General features: G+C 44.2%; 1 protein-coding gene across 2 annotated transcripts in view; it reads right to left on the reverse strand.

Moving 5' to 3' along the window:
* The window catches only part of CACNA1C (calcium voltage-gated channel subunit alpha1 C), a 463700-nt gene that overhangs the window by 92571 nt on the left and 351385 nt on the right, over positions 1-19744 (reverse strand). For both annotated transcript variants that reach the window (XM_058420136.1, XM_058420137.1), the window contains 6 exons: positions 12519-12545; positions 10452-10612; positions 9411-9636; positions 3243-3450; positions 2335-2455; positions 400-514 (listed from right to left, as the gene is read on the reverse strand). In XM_058420136.1, the coding sequence (XP_058276119.1) occupies positions 400-514; positions 2335-2455; positions 3243-3450; positions 9411-9636; positions 10452-10612; positions 12519-12545 (858 nt within the window). The remainder of the gene's footprint in view (positions 1-399; positions 515-2334; positions 2456-3242; positions 3451-9410; positions 9637-10451; positions 10613-12518; positions 12546-19744) is intronic.

The following is a 19744-nucleotide window of genomic DNA, read 5'->3' on the forward strand; positions in this document are numbered from 1 at the left end:
GAACTGGCAGGAGAAGAGCAGCATGTGGCATCAAAAGGAAAAGAAGCTGCTAAATCTCATCGTGGGAATGACAGAAAATATTCCTCGTGGCCCAAAGCAATCAGAAGACAGCAGGGAGATTGAAATGGGATTGACACCATTTCACACTCATTCTCTGCTGATGCTCTGAAAGCTCATCAGTGACCCAGACTTCCTTTCCTCTGCTCACACCACTTTCTTGTCTTATGTTGGGAATTCCTTTGCACAAAAATTTATATAGACGTAATTCCATATATAATTACACATTAATCACATATATTACCTATACACACATGAATCTATAGGCATCATATTCATATATGTCCATGCTGTGTGTCATTACAGGAACGTGTGCAGGCAGGTGCATGCAAATGGATTTACCTAGCTAGCTTTTTCCTTTCTTTTTCCTCTTCCTCCTCTTTCTGTGCAGATGTTAAACTCTCAGCATCAGCAAGGTTGTCCACAGCAATGGCCAAAAACACATTCAGCAGGATATCTGTTTGTGTGCTACTTAAAGAAAACGGGCTTTGAAAACTGCAGAAAAAAGATTGTACCAAAGGTTTCTTAATTGAAAATTTTTAGCAACCTGTCATCAGATCTCTTGGATTTTCCAAACTTCCATTTCACACAACTGCATATCCATCATGCACAAACCTACACCTTCCTTCCACACAGATAACACACTTTGTGGGTTTTCAAAATTTCACAACAGAATGGCTGATGTAAAACATCTAAGCCCAGATTTACATTTCAGTTTCCAGTCTCCCAAGAGTGTCTCCCTTTGTGCAGAGAATCCCACAGAACATAAGAGGAGTTCTGAACGCTTTGCATCTTTTGAGAGTTCAGGTTGCACGAGGGGATGTGATGGATGGCAAGCACAGTTCCCTGATGAGCATTTCTGAGGTTAATTTCATCTGGACAGTGAAGGGTTGAGCTGACAGCTCTGCCATCTCCTAGCAGAGAGTCCGTGCACGGCCAGTCATGCCCATGTAGCTGAAGGACAAAGAATCACAACTGTTTTCTTGTCTTACCAGTCAGTGTCCAGCTCTCATGTTACAAATCTGACCATAAGGTTGTTTTATAAATTTCTCGAGTGTAGGTCTCACTATACCACAGTAACTTTTAACCAAACCTCGGTTCAAGGCTTAGTCTGGAAACACAGACATCCCCCCTCCCTGGGCTCCAAGGTCTAAAGGCTCCAAAGTCAGCCACCATGTAGAGCTGGCTCACATTTTCACAAGGAGATCCAAGTTGTATCTTCTTTTTTTTTAAGCTGTCAGCCAGATTGCCTACCTTGACCTTCAGATAAGTGGAATTGCACCACCTCACTTTGAAGTGAGGGCATGCAGGTCAACTGAAACGTCAAATAACAGGGTTTGAGAGGTCTGAATTATAGGCAAAGGCCAGAAGAGCTGGGCTGAGTCTATAAGGTGGCATTATAGAAGCATCGGTATAAAAGGAAATGTCACCTCTGACACAGGAGGGCCATTTATTAGGGAAGCAGAAACTAAGCAGGGACAAATTTGGAGCAAACTGAGATAGGGAACAGGATGGCAGCTCTATGAGATATGCAAATTCCCGTGAAGAGACACTCACAGCACAACCATGCAATGTGCTTTGTGCCTCCTGGGATAAGGACAGTGCCCCCACGTCACCTTAAAGCCAGACAGAACTGAAGTTACTCAAGACCAGCACAGGCTGGAAGATAACAGAGCACAAAATTTTCTGTTTGAAGAACACACAGATTGCAGGGACTGAAATGGAACACAGGTCCTGTTAGTTTATACGTGAATTAATATATGATCTCACATAAATCAGCTATGTTAAACATATGTTACTCCTATTACAGCATTTGTATATAGCATATTGCAGATTATACATATTTTTATTCCACATAAGGCTGGGATGGAAGCACATGGAATATATTACTAAAAAAGCAATTAAAGTAAAAAAAAAAAAAAAAGAAAAAAACTGCAGTAAGTACAGTAGGAACACCCAGAGATTAGTTTGTGGAGAATGCAGGAAAGAAAAAACCTATGAGAGAATTAAGGGGAATGAAAAATAAAAACACTAAAGATACTAAATAAAAACTAGCATGTGGAACTGGCACATAGGTGACTCTTACAACTGTTTATATGCCTTAGCACCAGCTAAAACAAAATAAACTTGTTTAACTTTTGGCAGTGCAACACCAAAGATCAGACGGAGGGAAAAGGCAAAAAAGTGAGGTGTGAAATTCAGTATTTCCTGACATAACAAATAAATAGTGGTTTTAATTCATCCCCTCTTGCAGAAAAGAGTAGCATCAAAGGATACAGTTTCCACAGATGAAGAGGATGATGAAGTAAATACAGACCAACATTCCTGGAAAAGAGGGGCCGCCATAAGCCATGATCCCATCATACATCACCGAATTCCAGTCCTCCCCAGTCAGGATCTAAATGACACATTCCCACCAATAAGGGATACAGTGTTAGACCACACAGAGAATTTGAAAACCCCGTTACACAAAGATACCCACTGTCCTAGAGAACACCCCCTCCCCCAGGATGGAGCTGATGGAGACTCTGGCTGTGCCCATCTAGAACATCAAATAAAAACCCCAAACAACAAACCACAGAACAAAGAAAATGAAAAGAAGGCCTGTGCTCAAAGCGTGAAAAAACCCCAAAAAGTGTCTTCTTGAAGATGATGGCTGAAGGCAAATGGCTGTCCTAGACAACTCTGCCCAAGCCTCCCCCTTGCACCAAGCACTTCCCTCCCACGTGTCTGTTGTTTCACACAGGCTGCCCAGCCTACAGCACTGCCCTCAGCACCTCCAGGCCAGCTCCCTTCTCCTCTCATGCCCGTGAAATCCCGATCCCGGTGCTCTTGCTGGGTCACTCCCAAAGCTGCAGAGGGCTTAAAGGCCATGGGACTCCTTCTGTGGTGCTGTGAGCAGGTATTTGTTCCCCAGAGCGGGGAGGGCAGCAGCAGGGTTGGGCTTTGGCACACGAGTGCAGCCCGGGGACACGGCAATGGCTGTTCTCCTGTCCTGCCCTGCAAAAACCCCGTGGCCTTGCAGCACAGAGGGGTTTTATCTCTGGTTCCCACTTTGGGAGGGAATACCCCATGCTGGCAGCACAACCAGGCGCTGGCAGGGTCATGCCAGGCTGCAGGACCTGCCTTGCCCCGTGAGCACACACGGCGTGTGTCCCCCCTGAGGGGACCACTCGAGCCCTTACCTGGAACACAGTCAGGAGGGACTGAGGGAAGTTGTCAAATGTACTCCTCCTGGTCTGCATCTCGTCAAAGTTAAACTTGCCCCCAAAGAGCTGCATCCCCAGCAGCGAGAAGATGATGATGAAGAGGAAGAGAAGCAGCAACAGGGAGGCGATGGAGCGGACTGAATTCAGGAGCGAAGCCACGAGATTACTCAGGGAGTTCCAGTATCTGGGGGAGAAAACAGAAGCAGTTAAAATTCCTTCAATCCGAGACAGGTGCTCGTGGACTGCACAGGGTATTGGTTCAGGCTGCCTTCTGCGTAAAGCAGGCATTTGCAAGCACCCTGTTAAGCAGTGAATCATTGATGTGCTTCCCTAGGATAACAAGACCTACTGCAGCTAATGAATAATTTTACTACCCCACGTGCACATAGACAATTCCCTCCACCCCCCACTCCACACACACACACCCAGAAGATTATTACAGCACTCTCCATCTAAGGCTCGGCACATCTTATATCAATACACAGTGATTAGTTCTTGCTGCTTCAGTGAGTTACATCCTAACCAAGCTCATTACAGCACTCACAGATGTTATGGCAGCCAGAATACCTCACTCCAGAGAATGGCCTGTAATAACTAACAAGAGCAGATGGAGAAACTGTTTGGATGCAAACACGGACTTGCCCAAAATTTGGAGTGTGTGAGTATGTGCTTGGGCTCACTCACAGAGAGGTTGCTGAGCTCCCTGGGACTGGGAGGAATGAGAAAGATACCAATGCTCCTTTTACAAGGACCCCAAAGCAAACTCCAGATCTGCATTCATTTGGAGGAGCACAACATCACTGGGCTTTTCAGTTTTCAAACCTACTCTACTCCTTCAAGCTGGCTGCAGAACATTCTCAAATGGCTTCATTGAGGAGACAGGATGGTTAAGACCTCTTCTCCCAGCGTATTCAGGATCGTGCCCAGCTCAGACTCATGTATGATGCAGGGAGAGGATTTTCTTGCCATTGTGGCTCCACTTTAGCGTTCAGAGAGATGACAGCAGCATGTTCATTGCAGCGTGTAAGTTTGCACTCTCTGCCAGCCTGCAGAGTAGTCACAAGCTGGAAAGAAACTTTAGAAAAAATTTCTAAAGGATTCACCACATCACCCGTGGAGCAACTCCCGCTTTGGTCTTGCATCACTCCTGATGTACTCTTAGCTGGTGATGAGCTCTTCCCCTTTGTGCCTTGAGGCTGGCAAAGCTTTCAGATTGGGCTGAAGATAAGTGGTCACCTTCCAACCACCTCATTTTGATGCACACTGTTAGTAAAGCTTCAACAGTTTCACAGGTCATCAAGCCAGCAATGTTTGCCTGTGCTCTTCCTTCTACCTGGCCTGCCACCATGCTTTGAGAGTCCACCAAGGTCAGTGCCCTTCAGCCCCTTCTCCCAAAGCCCACAGCTTTGAATGCTTCTTTACTCAGAGGACTCTGTGTTTCTAACCATATTTTCCCTGAAGACAAAGGTCCCAGGTAAAAAGGATGGTACAACAGTGCTCTGGCTCTTTTGTGGAAGCCTTATCCCTCAACTCTTCATATTGTTCTCAAGGTAGAATATATTTATTCATTAGAGACAAGGATTCTTAAAATCCTAGTTAAATTAATATTTTTAAAATATCATTCTAAAAAGATTACTTTTCTTGTCCTGTGGAAGGCAGCACTGCCTGAGCAGCCCCATCACTTCAGGAAGATTAGCAATCTGATCTGCAGAGGGACATCACCATGTCCTCTCAAGTTCCGCAGCGGGCTCATCTCCAAGGACTCAGCTTCAAAGAGAGCTGTGATGTTTTCCCTCCAGCCCAGCTTCAGCACTTCAGAGGAAACTAGGATGCTTTAAAGTTTAACTGCAATTAAAGAGATGAGCAATGAAAAACTACAGAGCAAAGGTAAGGGCATGGAAGCTGTGGGCTCGGTGCCACCAAATATCCACACGGAATGTGCAATGTAACAGCTCCCTGTGTTTGCAGTTACGCTCACAGCTCACATACTTTCACACTTTGGAAAGAAGGGAAAGTGACACAGGAGAAGGGAAAAATTCATCCTGATGAAAGTCAAATGAATTCAGCATCCTTAAAGCAGAGGTTGATGGGCTCCAGAATATCTCCAAGTCCTCCAATGTCAGCCAGGACACACATTTTCTAGGTTTCTCTAGCAGTACCCTTAAGAAGCAGTAAAGATTTTACACATCTGAACAGTCCCAGTGACTCAATTTAAGCTAAAAGGCCTTGCTCTCTCAGCTCACAACTGTGCAGCCCTCTATCAGCTCTGCATTTCTCACAAATGGCTCAATACCTGGAATTCAGATTCTTGTGTAAGTATCAAGCTTCAAGCAATTAACTGAGATGGCCTGGTGGTAAGATTAGTGTGGTCTTATCTAGCTAGAAATACAGTACCACGAGAAAAAGTAAATAAACCAACCAGGGGAAAAAAAAAAAAAAAAAGAGAGAGAGAGAAAAAGGAAAAAGGAGAGGATAAGAAGTGCTTGACTGATTAGGAAGTGAAAATAACAATGGGTTTATCTCAGGGTCCTAGAAGCCTGACCTGAGGTTACCATCTGCCACATTTGGTGGTTGCAGAACTAGCATGAAGTCCCTCAAAGTGAGGTCTGGGATTACTCAGTGAAACATAAAGGTTTTATGTCAGCAATGGTTAAAGCCCAGGTCAGAAGGGTCTCACAGCTTCACCCTCTCTGGTTAACACCTTAGTACAAAGGAAAAATCAGTCCTGGATGCTGGATACAATAGGAGGTTTTGGACCAGGCAGCTTTTAGTGGGAAGTAGGAGAGAAAGCTAAAGCGAGTGCTGCTGTCTCAAGTTGGTGGGGAAATGGATTTGCCCCTGAACAGCTCCCACTGCAGGTCCTGGGCCCCTGAGGGTGCCACTGAACGAGGCTCTGCAAAACCCCAGGTGAGCAGGACATGACTGTGACCCCTGCCTCGAAGTGGAGGGGTGAGGCAGAGGAGTGGAATTGTCTGTCCAACACCTCAATAACCGGCTGCAGAACTGGGTTAGAACTTCACTGGTTCTGCTCCCTCTCCCTCTCCCTCTCCCTCTCCCTCTCCTCTCCTCTCCTCTCCTCTCCTCTCCTCTCCTCTCCTCTCCTCTCCTCTCCTCTCCTCTCCTCTCCTCTCCTCTCCTCTCCTCTCCTCTCCCTTCCACTGTATCTTTATAATCACATCTCTGGCAATCACAGGGCTTAAAAACAGCAGCAGCAGCTGGCAGACTCATTACTGGAAAGCTTCCCACCCTGTTCATCCAATGTTAAACCACTTGGAGAGTGATTTTTGACAGAAGGTACAAAAGAAAGGGCACCCCCTCTCTCCTCCCTACAATTAACAGTGATTTACTTAGTGGCAGGACTAGGTGTAAAACAACAGATTTCTGTATGCTGTTGCAAATCATATGATTTATTTTTTAAATGCAAAGGACTACAATGCATATGAAGCAGTAAAGGATTATTTATAATGAGAAAATAATCTGTCTTCTCACAGCAAAGTGAGATGCTCTGCACAGCACTTTAAAAATTAGGGAGAATAAACCAGATTACATTGTCTGCTTGTCTAATGTTTTTATAATTTTGGAAGAAATGTTTGGTCTTGAAATTCCAAATGACATTTCTAAAATGATGCATTGTTCACCTGACGGTGCCTTTATTTGTTTCTATTCTGTTATGGAGCTATGTTTGTGTTTCTCGTGGAATTGTATCACCTCGATGACCCAGAATTTATTTGTGCATGGTGTTTACCATGGAAAATCTATGCAAATATATAAAGAATAGCCTATCTACTGATATATTCTCACCAGAGTAATTTTCCCGCTTTGTACCTTTTTAATAGCCTAGATTATCATTATTCTCACCTCCCCTGCATGTCCCCATATGCTCGTGTATGTATGTTTGATATAAAACACCACTCTGTCATTCCTCCTGCCCCTCCCAGCTTTCCAGTGTTGTACCTTTCTGCATTATCATTGCACTCAGGTGTTCCACCAGTGCTGATAAGGTCATTAATAAATCCTCATTGCTTTTAGAGCTGAGTGAATAATAGAAAAATCTGTAATTTACTAGAGGAGGTAAAAGTTTGGCTTTACTGCCAAAATATTCTGTCCTGCAGTGAGGCATGAGTGAGCCTAAAATATTGCTTTGGAGGCTCACGTTAGGGCCTTCCACACGAGGGTGAACTTCACCCACAGAGGGAAGAATTGTGGAGAAAATTCTGAATAATTGCAAAACATATAAAGTTGAAACTACTGCAGGCTACTTGTCAATATTTTAGGAGCAGGAAAGAAAGAAAGAAAGAAAAATCTGATTAATACGTTATGCATCTTGAGCTCTTCCTTAGCTCTGTGCTTTACACACAGACCCATGCACAAATTGCAGGAGACATCTTCCAGGTAACACTTTTTCCAGGAAAAACTGTATTTTAATTGTGCTGCAGAGTGAAGGCACATGTAGCCAGTCCCACTGCTGATTGGTTCCACAGTCACATTTCTGCCAGAAGCTTGAGGAATATTTGGGTACTCCACTAGCTCAGGTTTTTGAAAGTATTAATGATATTCTCTCAGTGTTTGCCTTTCTATTAGAGAATTCTCTTAGCTATCTCATATATTTCGTGTAGGAGTGGAGACATGTCTTGAAAAAACAATGACCTCTCCAGGATGCTATGCTGAAGCTCGTGCTTTTATAGCTGTTGGTGTGCTGCCCTGGGTGTATCCGATTACCCAGTGCCTGAAACAGCCACTGCTTTCCTCAGAAACCAGGGACTTGGTGATGGATAGATCCAGGAAAAACAGTCCCCAGACCAGAGATCCCCACTCTTTCTGAAAGAGCAAAGATGCCTTTCTTGCTGGAAATTCTTGTTTCCCCTCTCTGGGCAGGATCATTCCCCTCTGGAAGGTTTTCCCCTCTTCTGTGATCACACACCCAGACTATTTTTTCCCGCTTTTGAAACAGCTGTAGGTTTGCTTTGGCCTCTCTCTCCGAGACTGATTTTCTGTCTCTGCCATCTGACCCTGAGACCCATCCATCCTGCCAGAGATGTGAGGCTCAGAAGCTTTCAGGGCAAATCTTGTACGACGCTCAAGTCCAAGCCTGTTGTTTTTTTTTTCCTGCCTCTCAGCTCAGCCATCTTGACTACCTTCCAGTTTTGGACTTGTTTTTCTCAAGCACTGTGTTTTCTGTCTCAAATTTGTCAGAAATTTCTCCCCGCAGGGGGTGGGGGGGAGTGTAAAAGCAATTGTAGGGACATTTTCATGGCTGAGCATGCAGAAAAAGCACTTTCATCACCTCAGTCAGGCTTTTTGTAAGGTGCTGACTGGTGCCCACATGGGAAAAGGCACACCTCGGTGCTGCTTGGGGCAGGAGCTTGGATAGATTTGTTGCAAGAGCTCTGGGTAAGTTTGGAGCTGATCTGTCCTACAAACTCCCCTCAAGCTGAAAAAGCCCTGCCAAACCAAGCTGGTGTTTTGGAGGTACCTGGCCCAGCAAGCAGTGGCTGTTTAATAGGTATCACCGTGCCTTTATGCAGAGGGAGAGGGGAAAGGATGAAAAGGGAAAAGAGGAGAGATTGGAAGCTGGAAAAGGTCTGGTTTCTTCATGCAGTTGTTGCTTGGTGATGGACTCCTTGGAAGGGGAATAGCCGGCAACACCCTTTGCCCATAGCTGCTGGTGTTGACACAATCTCCCATTCAGGTCACTGTTGAGTCTACTGGAGCTGGCATGGGCTCCTCAGTCAAAAGCTCTTTTGGCTCAAAGCAGTCTTTCAGGCTCCTCTCCGTCACCAAAAAGCGTCAGAGGAGGTCACAAGGCTATCTGCTGTTTTGGTTTTCTTTGTCTTTTGCAGGGAACTGTGAAAGCCTGAGCTCTCCACAATATTCCACATTTCAGTTTAACACTTTGCTATCAGGTGTCTCCAGCTGCCCGTGCCAGACTCCTCACCACTCCCACCAGGGACAGATGTCCGGTATGTACAGCCCTCCCCACCCTGTTACAGACTTCAGAAGATGAGGGCTGTTAATCTGGCATTCTCATTACCTAATTAGTGGTAGAAAAAAGTGAAAGTAAACAGGGATGTGAGTGACTTGCACCTGAACGCGTTGTGCACTGAGCAGCAGCCCTCCTCCAGCCCCCAAGAAGCAGTAAAGTACCTTGTGATTTTAAATATCCTGAGGAGCCTGACACATCTCAGAACCGAAATGCCCAGGGGTGACATGATCTTTGTCTCCACCAGGATCGTTTCCAGGATGCCTCCGCACACAATGAAACAGTCAAAGCGGTTGAAGAGGGACACAAAGTAGGCCTGGAGACCGAGGCTGTACATCTTCAGCAGCATCTCTGCCGTGAAAAGAGCTAGCAGCACCTTATTGGCAGTGTCTCATGGAAAGCAAAAAGAAACAGAGAAAGGAAACTTAGTCAAAAGAGCATCACAACCAATCATTGGCCCATCGCCTCCAAGAAAGCGTTTTAAGGATCAGTCTTAAAAGTGAACTTCGTACAAGCTCAGGTCAAAGAATGAGCTTGGAAAGCACAGGCATCTCATCACAGAAATGTTTTAGTAAGAGGGTTACAGCAGTTCTGGTGTCCTGCACAAACAGCTGCAATGTACTATTACACAACCTCCAGTGGCAGGGACACGCCTCCCTGTGCACAACCTGCCTTCACGTCAGCTGCAGAGGAGAGTGGGAATAGAAGAGCTGCTGCGCTACCTACTGTTGCTTAATTAAGCCTTTTCAGCTGCTCTCACCTCCAGAGAGAATTCAGCTGTTCTGCAGACAGAAGAACTTTACAAATCACTCTTCATCACCTCCCTAATAATTAGGATTTATGGCAAGCGCCATTTCAGGGGAAACCTAGGACAATGTGGGGCTCCCAGTATCTATCCATAAATTGGGAATCCAGCTGCTGCAAATATAAATTTGGCATAAGCTCCTATATGCAAATATAAATTTGGCATAAGCACCCAATGGAACACTGCTTTGGGTGGAAAGGAGGTATTTACATTTTTCCTGTAACTTCTCCCACCGCAGGCAGATAAGTTTATTGTATTATTTAGGACCCTCCATGGACACAGGACTGCTTGGAGCCGTGTACACTCCTTTTACCTCGTGTGGTTCAATGCACCAGATCTTCCCTCAGCCCCCATTTTTTGACACCGACCATAATGAACAGAACCAGCAGCTCCTCCTCACCTTGGACCTCTGTGAGCCAGTCTGGCTGGTTGTAGTGCTCAGAGGCAATGGTGAGGGTGTTGAGGAACACGAGGAAGATCACCAGCCAGTAGAAAACATTGGACTTGACAGCAGCACGGCACTTCCTCCTGCAGAATCGATTCCATCGGCGCCAGTAGCGACTTGAAAAATTGAAGAAGGGAAAGTTCAGAGAGGGATCTTTAGGCTACTGCAGCTCTCTGTCAAGGGAGACTCTAGTCTTGATTTATCGTTCAAGAATGGCAGGGAGTAACTCAAGTTCACCCTGAGGAACACTCTCTCATCTGAGTCGACACTTGTGAACATCCTTCCTATAGCTACAGGAATAAAGTTTGTCCTAAACCAGTTTGCAAGAGCTTCAAGCAATATCTTAATTTGAGTAAGACATCCACTGCAGAAACCCCAAGAGATTTTTTTTTTAGCTCTGTTGCCACAAAAAACAAATATTCTCCTTGTACTTGATGCTTGTGGCCTGAAAACGGCACCTTGCCCAGCCTCAGGATAGTCTATCACATGGAGCTGAAGGAGAGGTGAGGTCAAATAAAATCCAAAGAACACTTCCAGCATTCAGCAACATTCAGGGGTAAGCCCAATACAAGGGCTAGTTCTGAAAAAAATCCCCAGATTTAGGGGACTTAAGCACTTCACCTTCATGCCTGGAACTAAGGGTACCATTTGCTAATCAGGAGAGTTTTCAAAGTTTGCCTTCCATGAACACGTCCCCTTGTGTCACTGATTTCTCTGGGTAATTACTAACCACAGAAGATATTTAAAGCTAATTACACACCTCCTACTCTTCAGAATTTAACTTGCATAGCAACCAGTTTCCAGGCAACACTTGCCACTGTATAATAAATCTAATAGTTTTATATAGATACTACATACATATGTGTGTGTGTCTGAAGTGACACACACATACACGGTGCTGCAGGAGAAAGAACTTTTCTTGGCTACTCTTGTCCCGTGTATAATTTTCAGGGGCAAACTACAGCCATGCCTGAGACCAGGGTTCTCATCTACAGGAACTAAAGCCAGACCATGTAAACACAACGTGAACAAGAATTTTGCTACAACGTTTTAAGAGGTGTTCAAATCTAGGGTGCTTTACCTATGCAATTCTTAAAGGCACCTAGTCTATCACAGATACATTGTGTGTTTTGCAGCGGATCTGGGACAAGAAATAACCTTCCCGACTTCCAAAGTGGGCGCCACACTTAGATGTTAACGTTGCCATTAAACTCTTTGCAGTCTCACGGGTTTCTGTGCGCACTTGTGCACAAATGTGCATGCACACGACAATGTATGGTGTTTCCTGTGTTTACACCTATGCTCTCTATGTGGGGATGTCACATATGTGCTTCCCAAATGGACATTACTCATTGCTCCTCAGGTAAGCAGAAGGACTCAGTTACGCACTCCCTCCAGTTATTCTGAAAATTCATTTAGTGTTTCATAAAACTGACTTTGAATTCAGGGTTATGGAGGCAGCTGAGCTCCTACCAAAGGTGTGGAAATGGACCTTAAGGAGCTCCACGAGGTCAGTCAGCCTCTCCAGTGAAAACCCAGAAATAGCCATCTTGGGACTGCTTCACTTTTCCAGAAGCTCCAAGTCAGCAAAAAACCAAACACCACCAGAGAAGCTCCCCATGTCCCAGGGAGAATGGGACAATTTCACAAACAAGACGCCAGCTTCATCAGCTGAAATCTTTACAATCCAGCAAAACAGAGAAGTTCAACAAAGAGAGCCTTGAACTGACAGGGTTGACGTAGACGGATGCAGTATAATCGTGTGGTTGAACTGGCTTTTTATTTCTGATTTTATATTTTGTGGTTTGAGACACACAGGTAGCATAGATAGGTACTTCATTAGTCAGTACTCTCCGTGCCTTATTTCAGTGTGAAACTAAGAAGAAGTTTATGACTAAAATCTGACAGATTTAGCAGGATCTCCTAGAGTCACCAGCGCATCCCAGTGATGCTGGTGTAAATTATTTCAGAAAAGAACAAAAATGGTAAAAAGGAGGAAAAGCAAAAGTCAGTTTTACTTACCTAAATTTTGATTTTGAGATCCGATGCCTGAAAGACAAGAATTGCCATTAGAGTCTCTGAAGCTGTCCCACACCTCCCAAGCTTTTGTGAAAATAGCAATAGAAAGAAACAAAGTTAAGCTCAATGCTTTTTTAAATCCATGCTGTTTTCCCCTTGCATCGGTTGTCAGTCAATGTAGGCACTGGGCATGGCTAGAATTCCCCAATAACCAAATCTTGTGTTTTGGTGGGACTCATGAAGCAGAAGTCATGCCATGGTGGGATTCTACCACCTATTGATACCAGTGAACTCTAAACCTGCTACCAAATTTATTACTCAAGTATGACTAGTTTTGTCTATTTTTAGTCACTATTTTTTCCTTATATTTATTTATTAAATATGTATGACTTTATACAGACACACTTGTTGCTTTCCCATATCACCGGTCACTTCAGGATCTATAAGCACATAATGAAATAATAATGGTGAAAATAATGCTTTTTTTTCCCTGGTAATTGAAGGAAGAACATGACAAATATTTTCAAACTTAGATAGTAACACTTATTTGCCTTGGTTTTCTATGTAAATTGGGTTTGCATTCAAATGGGTCTGTACAATAACAGATTCTGTTGTTATCAACAAAATTTTGAGAATTAAGCATTCCTGAAAATTTGGCCATGTTCCCACTACATATGTGTTTAAATATCTAATTCCATGCATTTGGGTTTATTCACCTGAATAATCTCATTAATCTTTTACGTGAAGTCACAGGCAAAGCTAGAAACAGGCCCCAGTTCCTAAAGCACTACCTTGCTCTGCTTGACACGTGTCCTGTAAGGCCTTTGAACACTTTGGCTGTCTTTTGGTAAATCCATAATGGTGCTCAGAGAGAAATAAATGAAATAAATGGTGTGAGTCAGAGGTGACTTAGGAAGCTGCAGAATCTCCCACCGACAGCAGCAGAAAGGAGAATCTGGGGAATGACTAGGATAAAAGTATTTCTCCTGCGTTCCTTCAGGTTCCCTCTGCGATGGAAAGTGAGTCATTGTTGACAGCAGTCAGCAGAGGTCTTACTGCACTGCCCTAAAATTGGATTTGCTGTTAGCAGAGAGGGGAGAATGTAACTCTCCAAGCATCTAACACTTCTGACTGTGGCAGCCTCAACAATGGTCCTGTCCCTGCTCGAGGACATCGGTGACTGACAAGCAATCAGTGGAAGGTCATGCTCCTCATGTGGAAGAGGTTTTAGTCAGGGGGAACTTTTCACCAGCAGATGGGCTGAGCCAAAAAAAAAAGAAAAAAGGCTTTCCACCAAATACCCAAATACCTTGTCCCTGCTGCGTCACAGGCAGCTTGTCTAGGCCACACACTGGGCAGCAGTGAGGTTACAGACACGTGCAAGACTCCTGAGAAAGAAGAAATAGCGCACCGGCAGGGCAGAATGCTAAATTATGCTGCAGAGACAAAGCAAGCTCTAACAAGGATGCCAAGGGAAGCACCTACAAAACACATCCTTAATGTTAAAGCTGTTCCTGCTTCTCACTGAGAATTCTGGCTCGATAATCGCTACCTACGAACGGTAATGGAGCAGATTTACAGGCAACAGGAAAGAAGGTTCAAAGACGGGAAGCGAAAAGATGTAAAAATCACAACGAAGCAGAAAGCTGAGCACTGGAAAGGAGGTGGTGAGGATTTTGATAGGAATAGTTTGGCAGGGATAGAGAAGGAGGGTGAGAGAGCAAGTGAGAGAGTTGGAAAGGGAAGGACAGGGAATGTGAAATCCTCTGGTGACCTCCCTGGTTAATGGTTTTCCAGTGAGGCAGCACTGAAATCTTTCATTTATTTAAGCAAAAGAGATGCAGCAGGTGTAGTACTCATCATGCATGTGATAATTATATCTTTGGAGCATTATGAACAGCAGCCAAGTGCATTCAGTGCTCCCACAGGTTACCTACAGCCTTCATCCCCCTCCCTCCACCTTGCCTTACTGCTGTGGCAGAAGGCTTTATCACATGTGGGTGTGCTATATATATAGAACAGGACAAGGAAGGAGGATTAGATTTATATTTAGAGGTAGATTCAGAGAGCAAAATGGAATTTTGGAAATAAACTGTGTAACAAACGTTTCTGGAAACATTATGCACGAATCTGAAACACGTTTTTCAAATGACTCTTGTGATTAAATTTTTTTTTCCCCAGAACTTGGGTTACCAATGCCACATTAAAAAAATGGTTTTATGGCATCACTAGGGGCTATCAAATACCCTGGAAACAGGGCCTTGCCACAGTGTCTGTGACACTCCAAGCTGGCACTTTATGGGTGCAGAGTGGACCAGATTCTCTGCTGAGTTTGCACATGGATCTGTTGCGTCTCTGGTGTCCTGGGAGGTTTATGTCGTTGGGAGAAAGAGGGTGGCTCCAATTGTGTCCAACTCTGGAATGTCTTGAGAAACTCTTGTTTAAAATGATGGTACAGGAGCCTAATGAAAACCACTTCAGATCACTACTGAGTGCTTTTATCACAGGAACCATGTAACTCAGCTTGTCTTTTAGAAAGACAAGCACAAAAATCAGATCTCTACTGTTTGACTGGCTGTCTTTGAAACTCTCTAGAACTCCTCCAACCTTACATAGCTATGTACAACACACAGATAAGACGGTGAAATTTGAAGGTTTTTATCAACATAAACTCTGAATAATCAGCATAACTCAAATGTCATGAGATATCCCACATTCTGAGAGATAAAGTCTTCATTTCCCTGTTCGTGGTGGACACCAGAGAAGGCGCTTGTGAAGGATGTGACAGTTTTGTGTGGCAGGGATTGAGGGTTCTGTGGAATGGTACACACAGCAGACAACTCTGGAAAAATCATGTAGGTCACCCAGCATGACACAAAGGCCACACTGCAGCTGTTTTCTGGGTGTGGACATTATCAAACACGACCATTATTTAACTTTCTGATCACAGCTACTTTTATAGTGTATGATCCCAACTTCGAGGCAACCACGTCTTCATAAGGACACCCAAAAGCCTCTGGATACCAGCAAAAGCTGTCAGAAGAACAGCAACACAGAGGTGGACTTTACTGTGCTTCTAGGTTATGTACAACTTTAGAGAACACCCAAAGAGCTTCACTGGCCGTATCTTACAGATTTTAGCTCTGTGAGAAGGCAGCCCTGGTGTGACGTGGATTCTGTTTTGGTGCAATGTGGTGCATTCCTGCAGTTACTGGTAAGGTGGCACACTAAGAATCTATAGAATAGCCTTAAGAAAATTGGATCTGTCTAGCATAAAATTGAGTTGGTTTGCTATTCAACAGGCTTCCTTACAGGCTGGGAAAAGAGGCCAGCACTTAAGCATTCAGTAAATAATCTTGCTCTCCCTGTGGTAAGTCACAGGAAAGACCTGTCACAGAATCTGAGGCAGGAAGAAAATTCCTCTTCCATAAGGGCATGTCACTGTCCTTTAGACACACACCTAGAGCTGACTGTGAATATTTAAAAGCACCTTGCTCATAGTAAGCTGGAGAGCAGCATCTGAGACTGACACATAAGGGCTGATCCTGGGAGTTTTCCTGCTGCAGTCAGCAGTGGTTTTTTCAGAGATTTTGGCAGACTTCTCTTCCTGATGTGATGGGAGCTTTGGTTCCATCACATCACAAGGAGCCCATCTTCTCATGAGGTGAAAACCATCAGAAACTACAGCAAACCTGCAAGAAAACTTCTACCTTTACCACTGGCTCCTATGCTGATTATTGCAAGAACTGCACAGGAATTAACTTCCATGCCAGAAAAGGACCAAGAGAGAAATTCAGCTGCCAGGGAAACCTTCCATTGCTCATAAAATTTTCAGGACACACTGTTATCAGCTGAAAAGCCAGTGTAAGTTGTTCATTTTGGTTTATCCTGTTTTATTGTTTGAGCTGTCTTTGGTGGAAAAGCAATTGAACTGTCCCCCATATGTATAGGAACCCTGGCCAAGGCAAAAATGCCAAGTGGGTTATTGTTTCAGTGAAAGCAGATAATTATAAGCTCTCTTCCCCTTTGAGCTCAAGTGCTTCACTTTTCTATTGAGGCTCTATGAAGCATTAGTTTCCACAAAGGTCTTTTTTTTTTTTTTTTTTTTTTTTTTTTTTTTTTTTTTTGTAATGCATATGTATAAAAGCAAGCTCTATTGTGGCACTCCAGATCTGTATGGTTGTACTAGAAAATTATCATTCTGCTTGTATTGGAAGATTATACGTGCTGACACCCTGCAGAGAACAGATTACTCCTGATTATGAGCAATAGCCTGTCCTCAGGAATCGGAGTCCTGCACAGCAGTAACCCCAGAGGCTCAGGGAAAATACTGGCTATTGGGAAGCCCTGGGTGTAAGAATATCCTGTAAACAGAGCCCCACTGCTCCTGGGTCTGGGTTTGTCCCACTGGTGCCTGCTGCAGGGGAAATGTGTTCCTTTGTACCCTGAGGCAACAGGTCAGGAAAGCTGTGACACATCAAAGCAGGATAAGCTGGACTTCCAAATGCTGTCCTTGAGGATAAAAGCTGTTGTGCTCCTACGGCAGGGCAGATGTCAGCCCAGTATAAGGCAACACCATGACAGGAGTAATATCCTGTGGAAGTTGTGGGATGCTTTTTAATGTCCCATGGAAGCCTGAAAAGCCATTTTCAAGTTCAGATGCCTGATAAAGTGGATAGCCTTAGGAAGTGAACTGTGCTGTGCCGCAGCACTCCTGTTGCCGGCAGAATCACACCAGAAATCATTAGGAATTAATTTTGTTTTGTTTTAGTTCTAAAAAAATTGGTTTTACACACCAAGTCAAGAGAGATCAGCTGTTAGATTCCTCCTGAAACTCCTGCTGCCTTGAAGGCTGGCATTACTCCAGACAGGACAGTTGACAGAGGCAGTTTCTATAGTATGGATACTAGAGAAATAAAAGCGTCTTTGAGACAATTTATCAGTAGACAATAGTTTGTGTTTGAGAGGTACTCTCCTGATCTCACATAGCATATGTCTCTGTGGAGCTGAGAAAGGCTGTCAGGGAAGGCTGTCTCCTTCTCCAAAAGGCACATTTGAGCCTGGATTCTCAAGCAGATCTTTCTGTCAGTCACAGACCCAGCCTTCCAAAACTCTACAGATTTTAAAAGAACAGAAAGAATGGTGAGAAATTCCAAGTTGCCTTCAATGAAAAAGCTTTTTCTTTCCGTCTCCTGGGCATATTTTCCCTTTTATCAGGGGTGCATTTTGATGGCAAGCTCAGCCTGTAGCTGTACTGGTGGTGCTGGGGTGGTTAAACGCCCTAGGCAGCCTGATGTCAATAAAGAAATAAATATATTGCCTTTGACTTGAAAGCCCCATGCTGCTTCAGTCATGTCTGGTTGCAGCTTGCCCAGAGCAGCCTCTGCCCTCTGGGAAAGAGTGTTTATAGCAAAGCAATGGGGACTCATGGCCACGGGATGCTGGTAAAAATATTGAGATTCATCTGCAATAGATGAAACTCAACCGTTGAACAAAAATCTTGGCTAACCATTCCAACTGCAAAAACAGAGAGACAAAAGTCCTGGCCTAATCTTCAGCTAGAGCAAATCAGGATGACATGACTATAATTATTAATGCTAGTACTGGAAATCTAGTACTTGCTGAGAAACCTTTTTGAAAAGCTCAGCGGACTTCCCACATGAATTTTGACTGTTCTCAAACACTGGGCCAAAATCTGATTCTTAGTCAGGTTCCAATAAAAGAGAAAACTCATTCAAATAGATCCTTGCTTACATTTTATATTTTATATTCTATATTTTATATTCTATATTCCAGAAGGAATATTTACCTATTGGGGGGGGGGGGGGGGCATGTTGAATGGGGACTCAGTAAAAAGAAGAGTACTTAATACTTCTTGAAACAACGGCACTGGTTTATCTGTCTGCCTAAGTGTGTGAAAGAAACCAGAAAGGATTCTAAGCCTGAGAATCAGAGGCAGGTCTGAATTGCCTCATAACTAAGAAATTTGCAGATTCACGAGCTTGAAGCAAACATTTCACAAAAGCAGGCAGCATTGGCAAAGTTTGTGTCTCACCCCAGAATTTCATATTCAATGATGCAGCCATTCATTTTCATGGAGGAAGGAGCCTATCCATCTCTTAGAGATGAAAAGCAATCTGAGGGAGGCCTTGGGGATCTCAGCTGTCCTTGGGTAAGGACTAAACAAACCCTTCTCAAGAACAGACTTCAATCTGCCTACTATACATCACCCTTTACCAGATGAAGTGAAAAGTGGCAAGGCAACTGTTTATCTCCCTGAATCTTACATGTCCTGCTCTGCTGAACCTTTGGGTCCTGTTTTAACATTTACAGCATGAGAAGAAGAAATGAAGCTCCGTTTTGCTGTAATTTTCCTATGTCTTTTCCCCTAAAATATATTGGACTTAGCCATCCCTTCTCCTACTGCCAAATCAGGGTACTGCCATTCTCCCGTGAGCACGCTGGGCTATTTTAAGTAAACTCCATTCTAAGCCATGATTACATTTAGAGTTGGGTTTAACTTCAGCCCTCCTGGCCACATTCCAGCCAAGATAATTGTGTTCTGGTTGCCAAAATTCCCAAAGCAGTTTCGGCGCAAAGCAAGTTATCCCTCACACAACCCCTTAAACACTTGTGCCTGTTGTTTTTAAACACCTGTCACATTTTACCCTGAAGGTGGCTGAACTCTAATGCTGTGAAAACAATCCCTGCATTTACAGTTCATAAAGTGCTTTGGGATCCTTTGGGATGAAGAACATTAAATGAATGCAAGCTGTAATATTAAAAATACATGAAACCTTAGAGGAACTGCTGCCATCCTTTTTGGAGCTGTGTGCACACCTATGAGGGACTTCACTACTCTGACATATTCTGGGGAAGCAACACAGCAAAGCACAGCCAGACCAGGAGGTTCCTGCAAAGCAATGATGACAACCTTCTGACACAGGCAGTGGAAGTTCCCTCCAGGAATGGTGTGCTGCTCAACCTCATACTAACAAACAGGGAAGGCCTTGTTGGAGATGGGAGGGCTGGGGTCAGCTTTGGCTGCGGACCAGGTGAGCCAGGGTGGTCCCTTCCAACCTGCCCCATTCTGTGATTATGTGAGCCATAGCTGCAGGAGAAAGATGGTTCTCCAAAGTGGATCCAGCTGATCCTTCCTGTACTGTGCCAAGAGCACAAGCAACTTGGGGGATGCCAAGATAGGGCTACCCCTGTGCTGTGAACACATC

Source organism: Hirundo rustica, chromosome 4 (assembly GCF_015227805.2).
Source record: "Hirundo rustica isolate bHirRus1 chromosome 4, bHirRus1.pri.v3, whole genome shotgun sequence".
Taxonomy (NCBI): Eukaryota; Metazoa; Chordata; class Aves; order Passeriformes; family Hirundinidae; genus Hirundo; species Hirundo rustica.